The sequence below is a fragment of the Parus major genome, chromosome 19 (assembly GCF_001522545.3).
Source record: "Parus major isolate Abel chromosome 19, Parus_major1.1, whole genome shotgun sequence".
Taxonomy (NCBI): Eukaryota; Metazoa; Chordata; class Aves; order Passeriformes; family Paridae; genus Parus; species Parus major.
Genome location: NC_031787.1, coordinates 4,539,409 through 4,551,934, shown reverse-complemented (window position 1 = coordinate 4,551,934; position 12,526 = coordinate 4,539,409). Strand labels below are relative to the sequence as shown.

General features: G+C 53.0%; 2 protein-coding genes across 2 annotated transcripts in view; both read left to right on the top strand.

Moving 5' to 3' along the window:
- Positions 1 to 1,331: 1,331 nt before the first annotated feature.
- LOC107212695 (argininosuccinate lyase) lies at positions 1,332 to 7,164 on the top strand (the record flags this gene model as incomplete). Its single annotated transcript, XM_033519010.1, has 15 exons — positions 1,332 to 1,538; positions 2,120 to 2,203; positions 2,509 to 2,565; positions 2,811 to 2,908; positions 3,117 to 3,194; positions 3,440 to 3,517; positions 3,914 to 3,966; positions 4,191 to 4,253; positions 4,397 to 4,511; positions 5,138 to 5,222; positions 5,390 to 5,449; positions 5,710 to 5,793; positions 5,969 to 6,049; positions 6,415 to 6,521; positions 6,924 to 7,164. Coding segments are annotated over 15 exons (1,401 nt in total), but the record flags the coding sequence as incomplete, so codon positions are not given.
- Positions 7,165 to 9,158: 1,994 nt separating this feature from the next.
- LOC107212759 (argininosuccinate lyase-like) overlaps positions 9,159 to 12,526 on the top strand; it is a 7,528-nt gene continuing 4,160 nt past the window's right edge. The window contains exons 1-4 of the mRNA XM_015646358.3: positions 9,159 to 9,560; positions 11,210 to 11,404; positions 11,505 to 11,588; positions 11,893 to 12,029. Of these exons, the coding sequence (XP_015501844.1) occupies positions 9,546 to 9,560; positions 11,210 to 11,404; positions 11,505 to 11,588; positions 11,893 to 12,029 (431 nt within the window). The 5' untranslated portion in view covers positions 9,159 to 9,545. The remainder of the gene's footprint in view (positions 9,561 to 11,209; positions 11,405 to 11,504; positions 11,589 to 11,892; positions 12,030 to 12,526) is intronic.

Genomic DNA, 12,526 nt, shown 5'->3' with positions numbered 1-12,526 from the left:
CAGGGAGCGGTTCCCGGGGATTTGGAGCGGGCACCGCAGCAGCATCTCCGCGCTGTCCCGCAGGTTGCACCAGGTGCCAGGATCGCTGCACAAACGAGCAAAACGTCGTCCGAAATGGCAGCCGAGGTGAGGGGGAGCTTGGCTTTGCTCCGGGTCCTTCTCTGCTCCGTTTGGAACGGGTGGGATCAGCATCCCTGGGAGGGATCGGGAAGGTGTCCGTGTGGTCCTTAGGGACGTGGGTTAGGGGTGATCCTGGAAGTGTTGGACTGATCTTGGAGGTCTTTTCCAGCCTTAATGATTCTGTGAGTGGTTTTGCTGGGTTTTCAATGCAGAAGGGGACAGCGAACGTCTTTGCTGTAATAATCCACCGTCCCACCTCTGATCCTGTACCTGGACACCTCTTCCTTCCCTCCCAACACCGTTCACTCCCTGTCCCCTGCGCCCATCACGGGGTGTCCAGCAAGGAGCTGCAAAACTTTGATGTTTTTCCCCCATTTCTCCCCCGCGGCAGCTCCTGCGGACAAACCCTCTTGGAACGCAGAGCTCCCGTCCCCCGAGCCTTCATCCTGCCCCGGCAGGTTCCCTCCTGCTCTTCCCTGCTCCGATCCTTTGGGAACAGAGCTGCTGATGGCGCGGTCCCTGCCCGCTGTCCATGGTAGCTCCGCCGCCCGCCCGGCTCCTCGCACCCGCCGAGCCCTTCTGGGGCTGCTCGGGGATTTTCTCTGCCCTTTTCATCTCGTTCGAGCATTTGTAACACTCAAAGACACCCAGGCCTCCCTTTCTGCAACCTGCCGGTTTTATCCTAATTGTGCTCTGCAGCTGCTTTAATCGGTAACTTCAGACAATTTGTAGTTACAGGAGTGTTTTAGAGCCTGTGGCTTGTGCTGGCCCACAGCTCCTTGTCAGCTGAATATTTTCTCCTAGTCTCCCTATAAGAGTGGGATTTTTTAATATTTCAAGGATCAGAGAACAGTTTTCACTATATCCCTGCCTCCTTTACCTTTCTAATATTTTTTTTTCCCTTTGGTCAGGAGTCCATTAAAGGGTCAGAGATCAGCAGCTGCCTTAAAAGAGAATTCCATGCTGATCTTGCACCACATGCCCTGATGCTTATTTTCAGAGTCCTGCAGAAGTCAAATATCTTGGAGGATCCCTAAGACAGACCTGTAACCTCAAGGGCTTAATTCTAGTGACAGTGACATGCTCTGAAATCCAGTGTTTTGCTGGTATAGACTGAATAAAAACACCCCTGAAATGGTCCTCAATTTCACTTTGATAAGGATGAAACTGTTTTTTAGGGGATGTATCCATAAATCTGTGTCTCTTCCCTTCATTACTTGCAGGGGGACAAAATGATGGCAGGAAGGTTTGTTGGGAGCACAGATCCCATCATGGAGATGCTCAGCGCTTCCATTACTGTTGATCAGAGACTTTCTGAAGTCGACATCCAGGGGAGCATGGCTTATGCCAAAGCCTTGGAGAAGGCTGGAATCCTGTCCAAAACTGAGCTGGAGAAGATCCTGAGTGGCCTGGAAAAGGTATTTCTTCCCTTCAAAACCTCTCATGTGTGCTGGAATGAATCTTTCCTTACCTGACAGCATCTTGCTGTTTTAGAGAGTGTCTTTAAATGTCCTCGTGTCCTCTTCAGACTGAGCAGACACTAGGAATCATTTCAGTGTGAAGTGAGAACATCCTTTTCCTGCTGGCACGTGGGATTTTGAGTCTGGCTGCCTGACTTGGCAGGAGGCAAAGCACAGCAGGTGTAGGGGGGAAGAGGAGGGCTTTTATAAAATATCCATTGTTGTTGCTCACCCACCCTGGACAACGGTGAGTCTGTGCAATGTTTTGTAGGAAAAAGCTTTGTGGATGATGCTGAAGGAATCACTGACCTTTAAGATCAAATTTTCCTTGCAATGCTTAAATCCTCCATAACAGTGCAGGAGTATCATGGATAGAGAGGTGAATCTCACCAATAATATGGAATATCAGGATGTAGTGAACAGCCCAAATCCCAGAGTTTGCATGAGATCTCTGGGCATGACAGGAGCTGGGATTTGCTGGGGACACTCCCAGACCCAGACACAGCAAAGGGTAACTGTGATGTTTCTGCTGTTTGCAGATCTCTGAGGAATGGTCCAAAGGAGTCTTTGGTGTGATCCAGACTGATGAGGATATCCACACTGCCAACGAGCGCAGGCTGAAGGTTTGGCTCCTCCAGCCTCTTGTTCCTGATCCTCTGCCTGACAGGAAGGGCTGTCCCTGTGTCCCTCTGTGAAATCCCTTCAGAGCTGCTGGCACTGACCCCCCTGGGGCACGGCCAAGGGTCTCCACACCCCCTTTTGGGGCTGCACAAGCACAGAGCCCAAAAGCTGCCCTTCCCCAGCACACGTGGCGTGGTTCCTCACAGGATCCTGGAGCTGAGTCCCTTCCAGGCAGGGAGATGTGCTGATGTGCAGTGTCCTGCTCAGAGCACAGAGATGCTGACACAACTCCTGCTCTTGTCCTCAGGAGCTGATTGGAGACGTAGCTGGGAAGCTGCACACTGGCAGAAGCAGGAATGATCAGGTATGGACAGAAGCTTTTTTTTCTCCTTCTCTATTCCTCCTCTACCTCACTTCAGGAGACCTTAGACCAGAGTGGCCTCTGGTACTCTTCCTGGAGAGCAAGAAATGGTCACATTACCACATAAATATGACCAGATGATGAGAAGAAGATGCACCTTCCCATCACACAGGACAAGGAGGGATTTATCTTGCTGTCACTGCATATGTGACACCCTTCATGGCCTGACTGTGTCCAATCTCCCACAGGTCGTGACTGACCTGAAGCTGTTCATGAAGAATTCCCTCTCCATCATCTCCACACACCTCCTGCAGCTCATTAAGACCCTGGTGGAACGTGCTGCCATGTGAGTCCTTTCTCACAGTCCCTGTTTTCTATAACTTTGGCCTTTTTGGGGAGGAGACTCCTGGGTTTGTCCTTTGTCTGACCCCGGTGCGCAGCAGCAGGGTCTCCTGTGCAGGGAGTTGCAGACCTGTCCCTGTCCCTGTCCCTGTCCCTGTCCCTGTCCCTGTCCCACTGTTCTGCTGCTCACCTCTCTGTCCTTTTCCTCCCAGAGAAATCGATGTGATCCTGCCTGGCTACACCCACCTGCAGAAAGCTCAGCCCATCCGATGGAGCCAGTTCTTGCTCAGGTGAGCACCTCCCACCCTCTGCACCCTCGGGGCCCTGCTGTGCTGAGGGGACAGCCAGGGGTGGTGCCAAACCAGAGGGAGCCCTGCAAACTGCAACAGGAATTCCCTGTGTGGCTCTGGCCAGCTGGGAATCCAAGCATGGATTGGGAGACTCCCTGTCCTCCGTCCTTTGGCCATTCTCACCTGCTGGAGTGGGATATTTTCCAGCTTCATCTCCGTGTTTCATCTCTCCTGTTCCTCCCCAGCCATGCTGTTGCTCTGACCCGCGATTCTGAGCGCCTGGGAGAGGTGAAGAGGAGGATCAATGTCTTGCCTTTGGGAAGGTAAAGTGTGTTTTATATTGTGATCCTCAGCCCTCACTTGGCTCTGAGATAAAGACAAGAGACAGATCTGTCCATCCTCTGAGCCACTGGGCTTTCTATTCCATAGACACTTCAGCCTAGCTTCCCTCTCCAAAGACTCTCACCAAAGAGAAATATTTTTCTCTTCCTTCTTGAAGTCAAGGATTACAAGGCTTCCATTAAGCATCCCTTCCTGTTTGGGAGAGAAAATCTGGTTTAGTCCAGAGTTCAGGGTTTGATGAGCTTCAGACCACACTGTGATATCAAAATGAACTGAGGGAGGGGAATCTTCAGAGAGGTGACATCACTAGAGCTCAGTTTTTGTCAGATATCAGTTTGGATATTACGGGTGACTTCTGGTTCTTTCTCCCCTGGCAGTGGAGCTCTGGCTGGAAACCCCCTGGGAATTGACAGAGAGCTGCTGTGCAGTGGTAAATGTCTCCCTGGGACTGAGGAACAGGACTACTCACAATATCTGGGATTTTGGGAAGCATCAGCAGATTGTCCTGCTGTTATTTTGGATGTGTTGCAGCACTTTAACAAGGGGATGGAGGATAATGAATAGATATCAAGTCACCTCCCCTGGGGCAGCCTGGTGCATTCAGGCTGCTGTCAGGGCCAGTGTGACCTCCTGTGTCCATCCCCTTCCCTGCAGAGCTGGACTTTGCTTCCATCAGCCTGAACAGCATGGATGCTGTCAGCGAGAGGGACTTTGTGGGTAAGCACAGCCAAAGCCTCCCAGCACTGGGGGAACCTGACACCTTTCCAGATAACTGAGGAAGGGGCTGGAATCCATCACTCAGGGTTCCCTGGGTTGTCCCAGCACCTTTTCCCCCTCCTGATCTCCTGCCTTGCCTGCAGTGGAATTCCTGTCAGTTGCCACCCTGCTGATGATCCACCTCAGCAAGATGGCTGAGGATCTCATCATCTACAGCACCAGCGAGTTCGGCTTCCTCACCCTCTCTGATACCTACTGGTAGGTTTTTGGTGTCTACTGAGGGGTTCTCCTCAGCTCTGCCAGGCTGGGAGGGTGAGGCAGTGCTTGGGGTCCCTCTGTGCACGAGGCTGACCCAGCATCAAGGGCCTGGCACAAAGGCACCCTCAGGGTGAATATTCCTCAGTACTGGTCACTTATTTGTCATTCTTGTAACCTAACCAAGTTTGTGTTCAGCCCAGTAAGTCCTGTCCAGGAACTGCTGGCAGAGAGAGCTTCCTCCTGTGCTGGGAACGCTGCCAGAGCCTTTCCTTGCCTGGCTGGGTTTGCAATCCCAGCAGACTCCTTGTCTCTGGGGTGCCACAAACACAGCCCTCCCTCCCTGAGATCTCTTAGCCTGACCTGCTGATACCACCCCTGCAGCAGCTTGCGGGGGGAGCCCCCTTTTCCTTCCTCTGTGAGAGGTGGGACTGTGTGGCAGCTCCAGACAAGGTGCAAAGCTAAAGGCTTTGCTGTGGGAAACATGAGGGACTTGGCACACCCAGTTCACTGATTTCCTACACCCTGAACAGGAGCACAAGGGATTTAGAGGTTCTTTTCAGAGGGCTGGATCAGGGATTTCAGCCAGGGGGTTTTGCTCACCAGTGCACTCCACACCTTCCCTGCAGCTCTGGCAGCAGCCTGATGCCTCAGAAGAAGAACCCCGACAGTCTGGAGCTGATCCGCAGCAAAGCCGGGCGAGTGTTCGGCCGGGTGAGCCCCAACGAGGAGGAAGAGGGAGAGGAAACTGCTCATATTGGGGCTGGAGAATCTCCTTTTCCTTGTCTTTTCCTTTGTGAAGGGCTGTGTGCTCTGAGCCTGCCCTGGGGCTGTGCTTTGCTCTGTGCCTCACTCCGTGCCTCTCCTGCTTCCCTCTGCAGCTGGCTGCAGTTCTCATGGTCCTCAAAGGACTCCCCAGCACCTACAACAAGGACCTGCAGGTAAAGCACTTGATCCTCTCCACAGCCTCTCTCTGGGCAGACACAGTCCTGCTCCTGAGCTGTCCCAGCACTCCATCTCTGTGCCCAGCCCCTGGCTGTGCGCTGGGAAAGGCGCTGAGGGAGGGGATGCTGCCAGTGTCACCCTGAGTGCCTTGGCAGGAGCCTCTGGGATCACATCCCTGCTCTGCTGCCTGGCCTGCTCCACCTGTTGGGCTGCACCAGGCTGGCTCAGAGCCATTTCCATTGCTGTTCCAATGCAGGAGGACAAGGAGGCCGTCTTTGATGTCGTAGACACCCTGAATGCTGTGCTCCAGGTTGCCACTGGAGTGATTTCCACCCTCCAGGTAAGGATTCACCCTCTCGCTGTGAGCATGGAGCACATGCTGTAACTCAGGGGATAGAGTTCCAGACTGGTCCTAAAGTGAAAACTTCAGTGCTTCACCCTTCCTCTAAGAGCCAATGTGCCCCAAGGAGAAGCTGATGGTAGATAACATCTCCCTCTGCCCCTCCTTTCTGCAGATCAACAAGGAGAACATGGAGAAGGCACTGAGCCCTGAGATCCTGTCATCTGACCTGGCTCTCTACCTGGTTCATAAAGGAGTAAGTGCCCCAGGGACAGCTGGGGTTGGGATTTTCTTTGGATGCAGAGGAACTGCTCAGTGAGGAGCTGGGATGAGACCCTTCTGTTGTGTCCCAGGGTGATGAGCAGTCAACAACCATGAAAGCTGGAAACACATCCTTTACAGGCATCTCAAGCAGCGCTGCCTGGGGGGCTTCATAGCCATTTACACCCAGATTTCTTGATCATAATTTACTCCTAAATCCTCCCCTCTTCCACCCCAGCACTGCCAGATTCAGCTTGCATTGCCCTAAGGGAAAACAGGGCAGCCAAAAGAAGTAGCACATCCATTTTCCTCATGGAAAAGCAGCCCAGCTGCCTGGTCACTGACTGCTTCCTCCTGCAGATGCCCTTCAGACAAGCCCACATCGCTGCTGGCAAGGCTGTCCACCTGGCCGAGACCAAAGGCATCACCATCAACAACCTCAGCCTGGAGGACCTGAAGAGCATCAGGTTTGTGTCTCTGTTATTTCACTTCCCTGCAGGGAGCAGCAGCCCTGATCAGCCTTCCCAAAAGTGTCTGGGCCGGGCAGCACCTCAACATCCTGAATATCAAGGCTGCTCCTCCTGGGGCTGGAAACATTGAAGGGAACAACATCACCTCCATTCCACCCCAGCAGGGCATGGGCAGGAGCTGTTGGGAGGGGCTGGGAGACATTTCTGCCCTAAGCAGGGAGCTGATTGGGGTTTGGCTCTGAAGTTGCTCGGTGTCCCCTTGGAGCTGATGTCAGACAGCAGAAGCTCAGGAGCGTTTCCCTTGGGGAAAAGGCTCCGTCCTCACTCCCTCAGCCTCTCTGCAGGCCCTGGGCAGGTGGAGCAGCCCAGAGCCCCCTGACAGCCCCGCTGTGCCCCCAGCCCCCTGTTTGGCAGTGATGTGGCGCAGGTGTTCAGCGTGGTGAGCAGCGTGGAGCAGTACACGGCCGCGGGTGGCACCGCCAAGAGCAGCGTGTCCGCCCAGATCGAGCAGCTGAGGGAGCTGCTCAAGAGGCTCAAGGAACAGGCTTAGAGTGTGGGGAGAGATGCCGTGCCTGCAGCGTTGTGCCTGTGCCACTGGTCTGGAGTTAATAAACACTGGGGTGTCTGTAGTTCACTGAAATTCTGCTCTCGCGTCTTGATTCTTCGGGGTGAGGATGGGCTGAGCTCAGCCCAGGTATGGAAGGAGGTGGGCTCTTCCTCCCTTGCAGCTGGGGATGTGTGTCTTGCAGGGGAGGCTGGCACACTGGCATTGTCCCTTTTTACTCAGCAACATTCCCTTCCCACCCCAGCCTTGCAGAGTTTAGGTTTTGCTCAGCCTCTTCTCCCGGTGCTGAGGCAGCAGCGCGTTGTTGACTCAGAGCTGCGGGTCTGGAACACACACAGGGAACTGAAATAACAAAGGTGTTGCCTCACCAAGTTTAGGGCAAGGGCTGCAGCACAGGCAGGATAAACTGTCAGCAGATAAATCTCCAGACAAAGTACCCCAGGAGACACAGAGTGCTCGCACCTTTGGAGCATTTGTGCTTTTAACACGTGGGAGAAGGATCAGCAACAGCAGAATTCCCTTTTTCCAGCTTCTCACCTCTCTCAACCTTGCCTTATTCTGGCCTTAAAACAAATCCATTCTCTTGGCATTTAAACAGCACATTTCAATTACCTTTCCACAAACCTCCTTTGTGTTTGCTCCCTTCCTCCCTGCTGTGTTCCTGTTTTGGCTCGTGTCTCACTCTCCAGACTGGTCCCCTGGCCAGGAAATCATTTTGCACACTCAGCTAAAGGAACAAGAAAGCCACAGGTACCACCAATACTCAACACCTGCAGTGTCAGAACAGATTTCCTCATCTCCCCCTCACAATTCCTTTTCCTCCCATAAACTTTCTTGATCCATGCCACTCCCCTTATTTTTCCTATTTGTATCTTCTGGTTCCTTCTCTTCAGATCCTCAGCTGAAGTCTGGCTTTGTCCCTCATGGCCAGTGCTGGGTGACACAGAGCTAAAATGAAAGGAAAATTATTTAAATATTATTTAAAGATTATTTAAAGATTATTTAAAGATTATTTAAAGATTACCACATTTTAGTCTCTTACTGAAATAAGTAGTTTACAGTCACTGGTACTTCCCACCCATCCGCCCTTTTCTTAAAATTGTGAAATATTTTAGATTGGAGGGTTCTGTGGAGCTCCACAGATGTTACAGAGTGTGCTCCACGGTGTCTTCAGACTTTCACCATCACCCTGCTCTGACTCATTGGGATTTGGGTTTTGGTCTCAAACCCCTGCTCATTACAGGCCACAGGAAGGAATGAAGGCAGGAATTCACTTAGGCTGATCATCAGCTGGCTCATTCTGGAGGTAATCTCGTGCTCACCCTTCTTCCAAACCCTCAGCAAACTCCTGTCAAAGCCTGGAACAGGGCCATCCATAAAGGATGAACACACACAAAAAAAAAGGAGCATTAAAAGTGAGGGACTCCAGAAGAAGAAGGAATCTGGCAATGAAACGGTTCAAAGGGTTTTTCTCGGTGTAGACAGTGATGGTCTGCACATCCTCAAGCCTGGAAGTCTGAAAAAGAAAAAGAAATAATCGGGAGTGGAAATGTTTGAGAAGCGGTGAATGAACTGGTGGCTACAAACAGAGTCTGAGCTTTGTTCCGGATGGATACAGAGGGCACTACGCTGGAAATCCAGCTGTGAAAGGACCTGGTGGTGCCGCCAGAGGCAGCTGGATGTCACCGGCAGTGTCCTGCTGCTCCGGACAAAGACCCAGGGACCTGGACTGGGTTCCTCCCCAGCTGAGTTTGACAGCGGGGCTGGTTGAAGGGGACAAGGAAGCGGGGATGCGGCTCCTGGGTGTGCTGGGAGGCACAGGGACAAGGCGGGGCACAAGGACCAGCAGCGGGGCTGGCCCGGGGACTGCCCGCCCCGGCGGGCGGGACGAGCTGCGGGAGCGGGCCGGGAGTGGGACCGGTACCGGGCTGGGAGCGGCACCGGGCTGGGACCGGTACCGGGCTGGGAGCGGCACCGGGCTGGGATCGGGACCGGGAGTGGGATCGACACCGGGCTGGGATCGGGACCGGGAGTGGGACCGGCACCGGGCTGGGATCGGGACCGGGCTGGGACCGGCACCGGGCTGAGATCGACACCGGGCTGAGATCGACACCGGGCTGAGATCGACACCGGGCTGGGATCGACACCGGGGTGAGATCGGGACCAGGACTGGGATCGGGACCAGGACTCCAGCTGGGACCGGCACCGGGAGCGGAACTGGGACCGGGAGTGGAGCTGGGATTGGGATTGGGATTGGAGCTGGAATCAGGACCGGGACACAGCTGGAATCGGAACCAGAGCTGGGATTGGGACCGAGTTTGGAGCTGGTATCGGGACCGGAGCTGGGATCGTGACTGTGACCAGGATCGGGCCCGGGCCCGGGATTGGAGCTGGGATCGGAGCCGGGAGTGGATCGGGACCGGGATCGGGACCGGGTCTGTGCCCGCCGGGGAGCGATGGCAGCAGCCGAGGTGAGCGAACTTTGCTTCCCGGGGCTGCTCGGCCGAGCGAGGCTGTCCCGGAGCCCCCCCTGGGCAAGGCCGATCCTCCTCGTGCTCTGGCACTTCCCCGCAGCTTGTGTAAACACTGCTCGGCACAAAAGCGGCATTTGCAGTTTCCTTCCCTGCCCAGGCGTGACCAGGCATCCTGGCGAGCTCGCCTTGTGCCCTGCGAGTCGCTGCTCCGCGTTCCAGGCGGTGCCCTCACTGCCAGGCTGCTCCAAAAAAGTCCTGGAGATGCCTAAAAGGAATCCCCCAGCTTTGGTTTCCCGGTTGTAAAAGTGTATGTTGCAATGTTTCTGCTGACACACTCCGTGCTTTGATGGGAAGCTTTAAATACCGAAGTTACACCTGGATATTCCTGATCTCCACTTAAGTGCTGAGCCTCTGGAATGGCTTTTAATTTAGCATTCATTTTTCTCCTTGGGGCACCAAGTGATTGCTGAGGATCTCTAACATTTCATTTTCAATTCTGATTCCTCTCTCTGCCTTCCCTCAGCTTTCTGACAAAGCCAGTTTTCAGACATGGCTACACCCTCACCTCTGCAGGCTCTCTCCTGTTGTCCTTTCAGGCACAGGGACATGGAAACAGTCACCAGGGAAAACATTTTTTAGGTTACTCAACCATGTTTTGTCTGGCTAGTAAAGCCCTGGCACAGATCAGCTTCCAGCTGTCCTGCCAGCTCTGGCCATGGTATAGTGACCAGCATGAGAAGAAACTTGCTAGTGGTGTTTAAAAAATCAAGTAGATCAGTAATTGTCCACTCTGCAATGCAGCTGTATTTACTCCCTTCCTTCAGGTGTCCTCCAATCCCTTTTTGTGCACTGGTAGCACTGCAGAGCTGCTTTTGAAATCTTGGACAAATTGTCTCTGCCCAAGTAAAAGTCTCACCCACTGCAGTGCAAGCCTGGCAGAATTAAAACTTCTTGGGCTCTCCAACCTGGGCATGCAAAAAAGCTTCTGGGCAGGTGACACAGCTCAGGTGAGGCCACCCAGGCTCTGAATCACTGCTGGAGAGGCTCCCACACAACACCTGCCCTGCTGTGGGGCACAGCTGGAGCCCTGCACAGCCTTTGGTCACCCTCTGAAGTGGGTGACACATTCCAGGGGCTGAGGTCACCACAGCAATTCTGGTTTGGGTGGGAAAGCCCCACTTCTGTTGCTGTGCTGGCCAACAGCTCTTTGTCAATCAGAGAATCTGTTAGTTAAACAGCACAAAAAGGATTTAGGGGATATTAATGTCAGTCTAATCCTACTGACTGCTTAGTTCTTCCTCCCTTTACGAGGCCTAAAAACAGAAATTTGTGCTGGTCTTGCATCTTTTCCCTGATAGTAATTTAAGGACTCCCAGCAGAGTCCTGCAGACATAAAATATCTTGGAGGGTTCCTGGGCCATACCTCTGAGCTCAGGGGTAAATAACTCTGACACTGATGTGTTCTCCAGCTCTTCAACCACTTGCCAGAGGTCCTGGAGTCCAGGGGACTTTCTGGTCAGTGCTGTCACACTGAAAGGAGCTGAGCACCGCCTCTGTATCAGATAAATGGATCACTGGATGTTATTGAGTGCACAGGATTTATCTGAACTCATTAGGCCTCTTTAATTTACTATTTTCTCTCTCAGGGGAATAAACTTTGGGGTGGAAGATTCAGTGGAAGCACAGATCCAATCATGGAGATGCTCAATGCTTCCATTAGCTACGACCAGAGGCTGGCTGAGGTGGATATCCAGGGGAGCAGGGCTTATGCCAAAGCCTTGGAAAAGTCTGGAATCCTATCTAAAACTGAGCTGGAGAAGATCCTGGGTGGCCTGGAAAAGGTATTTCTTCCCTTCAAAAACTGTCAGGTGAATGAATGGCTCCTGACCAGCCTCCCTGGATTGAATAACTCTTGTTGACTGCTGTTTCTGCTGTTTGCAGATCTCTGAGGAATGGTCCAAAGGAGTCTTTGGTGTGATCCAGACTGATGAGGATATCCACACTGCCAACGAGCGCAGGCTGAAGGTTTGGCTCCTCCAGCCTCTTGTTCCTGATCCTCTGCCTGACAGGAAGGGCTGTCCCTGTGTCCCTCTGTGAAATCCCTTCAGAGCTGCTGGCACTGACCCCCCTGGGGCACGGCCAAGGGTCTCCACACCCCCTTTTGGGGCTGCACAAGCACAGAGCCCAAAGCTGCCCTTCCCCAGCACACGTGGCGTGGTTCCTCACAGGATCCTGGAGCTGAGTCCCTTCCAGGCAGGGAGATGTGCTGATGTGCAGTGTCCTGCTCAGAGCACAGAGATGCTGACACAACTCCTGCTCTTGTCCTCAGGAGCTGATTGGAGACGTAGCTGGGAAGCTGCACACTGGCAGAAGCAGGAATGATCAGGTATGGACAGAAGCTTTTTTTTCTCCTCTATTCCTCCACCTCAGTTCTTTAATTGAATATTTTTATGCCTTCTCTCTCATGCCCTGACACACTCCAGCCTGTATTCCCTTTAAATTAATGATGGCTTCAAACTAATGATGCTGCAGTGACTCATCCACCCAGGGGAGTGGGATCTGCAGGGCTGCATCCTGGTGGTAAAAGGCCACAAAATTCCACTGACATCTCTGAAAACCCCCAGAACCCCTGACTTTGCTGGCTGGTTACACACATCTTTCAGGCTCAGTCCTCCTCAGGATGATCAGCTTGTGTTTGTTGGGAAATTTCTGCTACAAATTTGACAATATCTGACAATATGAAAAGAACAGATTTTGGTTCTGTCCATGTAAAGCAACAGCAGCTTTCACAAATCAGTGACCAGGGATTCATCCCATATGAGATTTCCTTCCACACAGAGCCAGGAGTGGATAACAGTGCCTGGGGGTTCTGCTGAGCAATATTTGGTCACTGATTCTGTCCCATTGTGCTTGGCCTGACTGTGTCCAATCTCCCACAGGTTGTGACTGACCTGAAGCTGTTC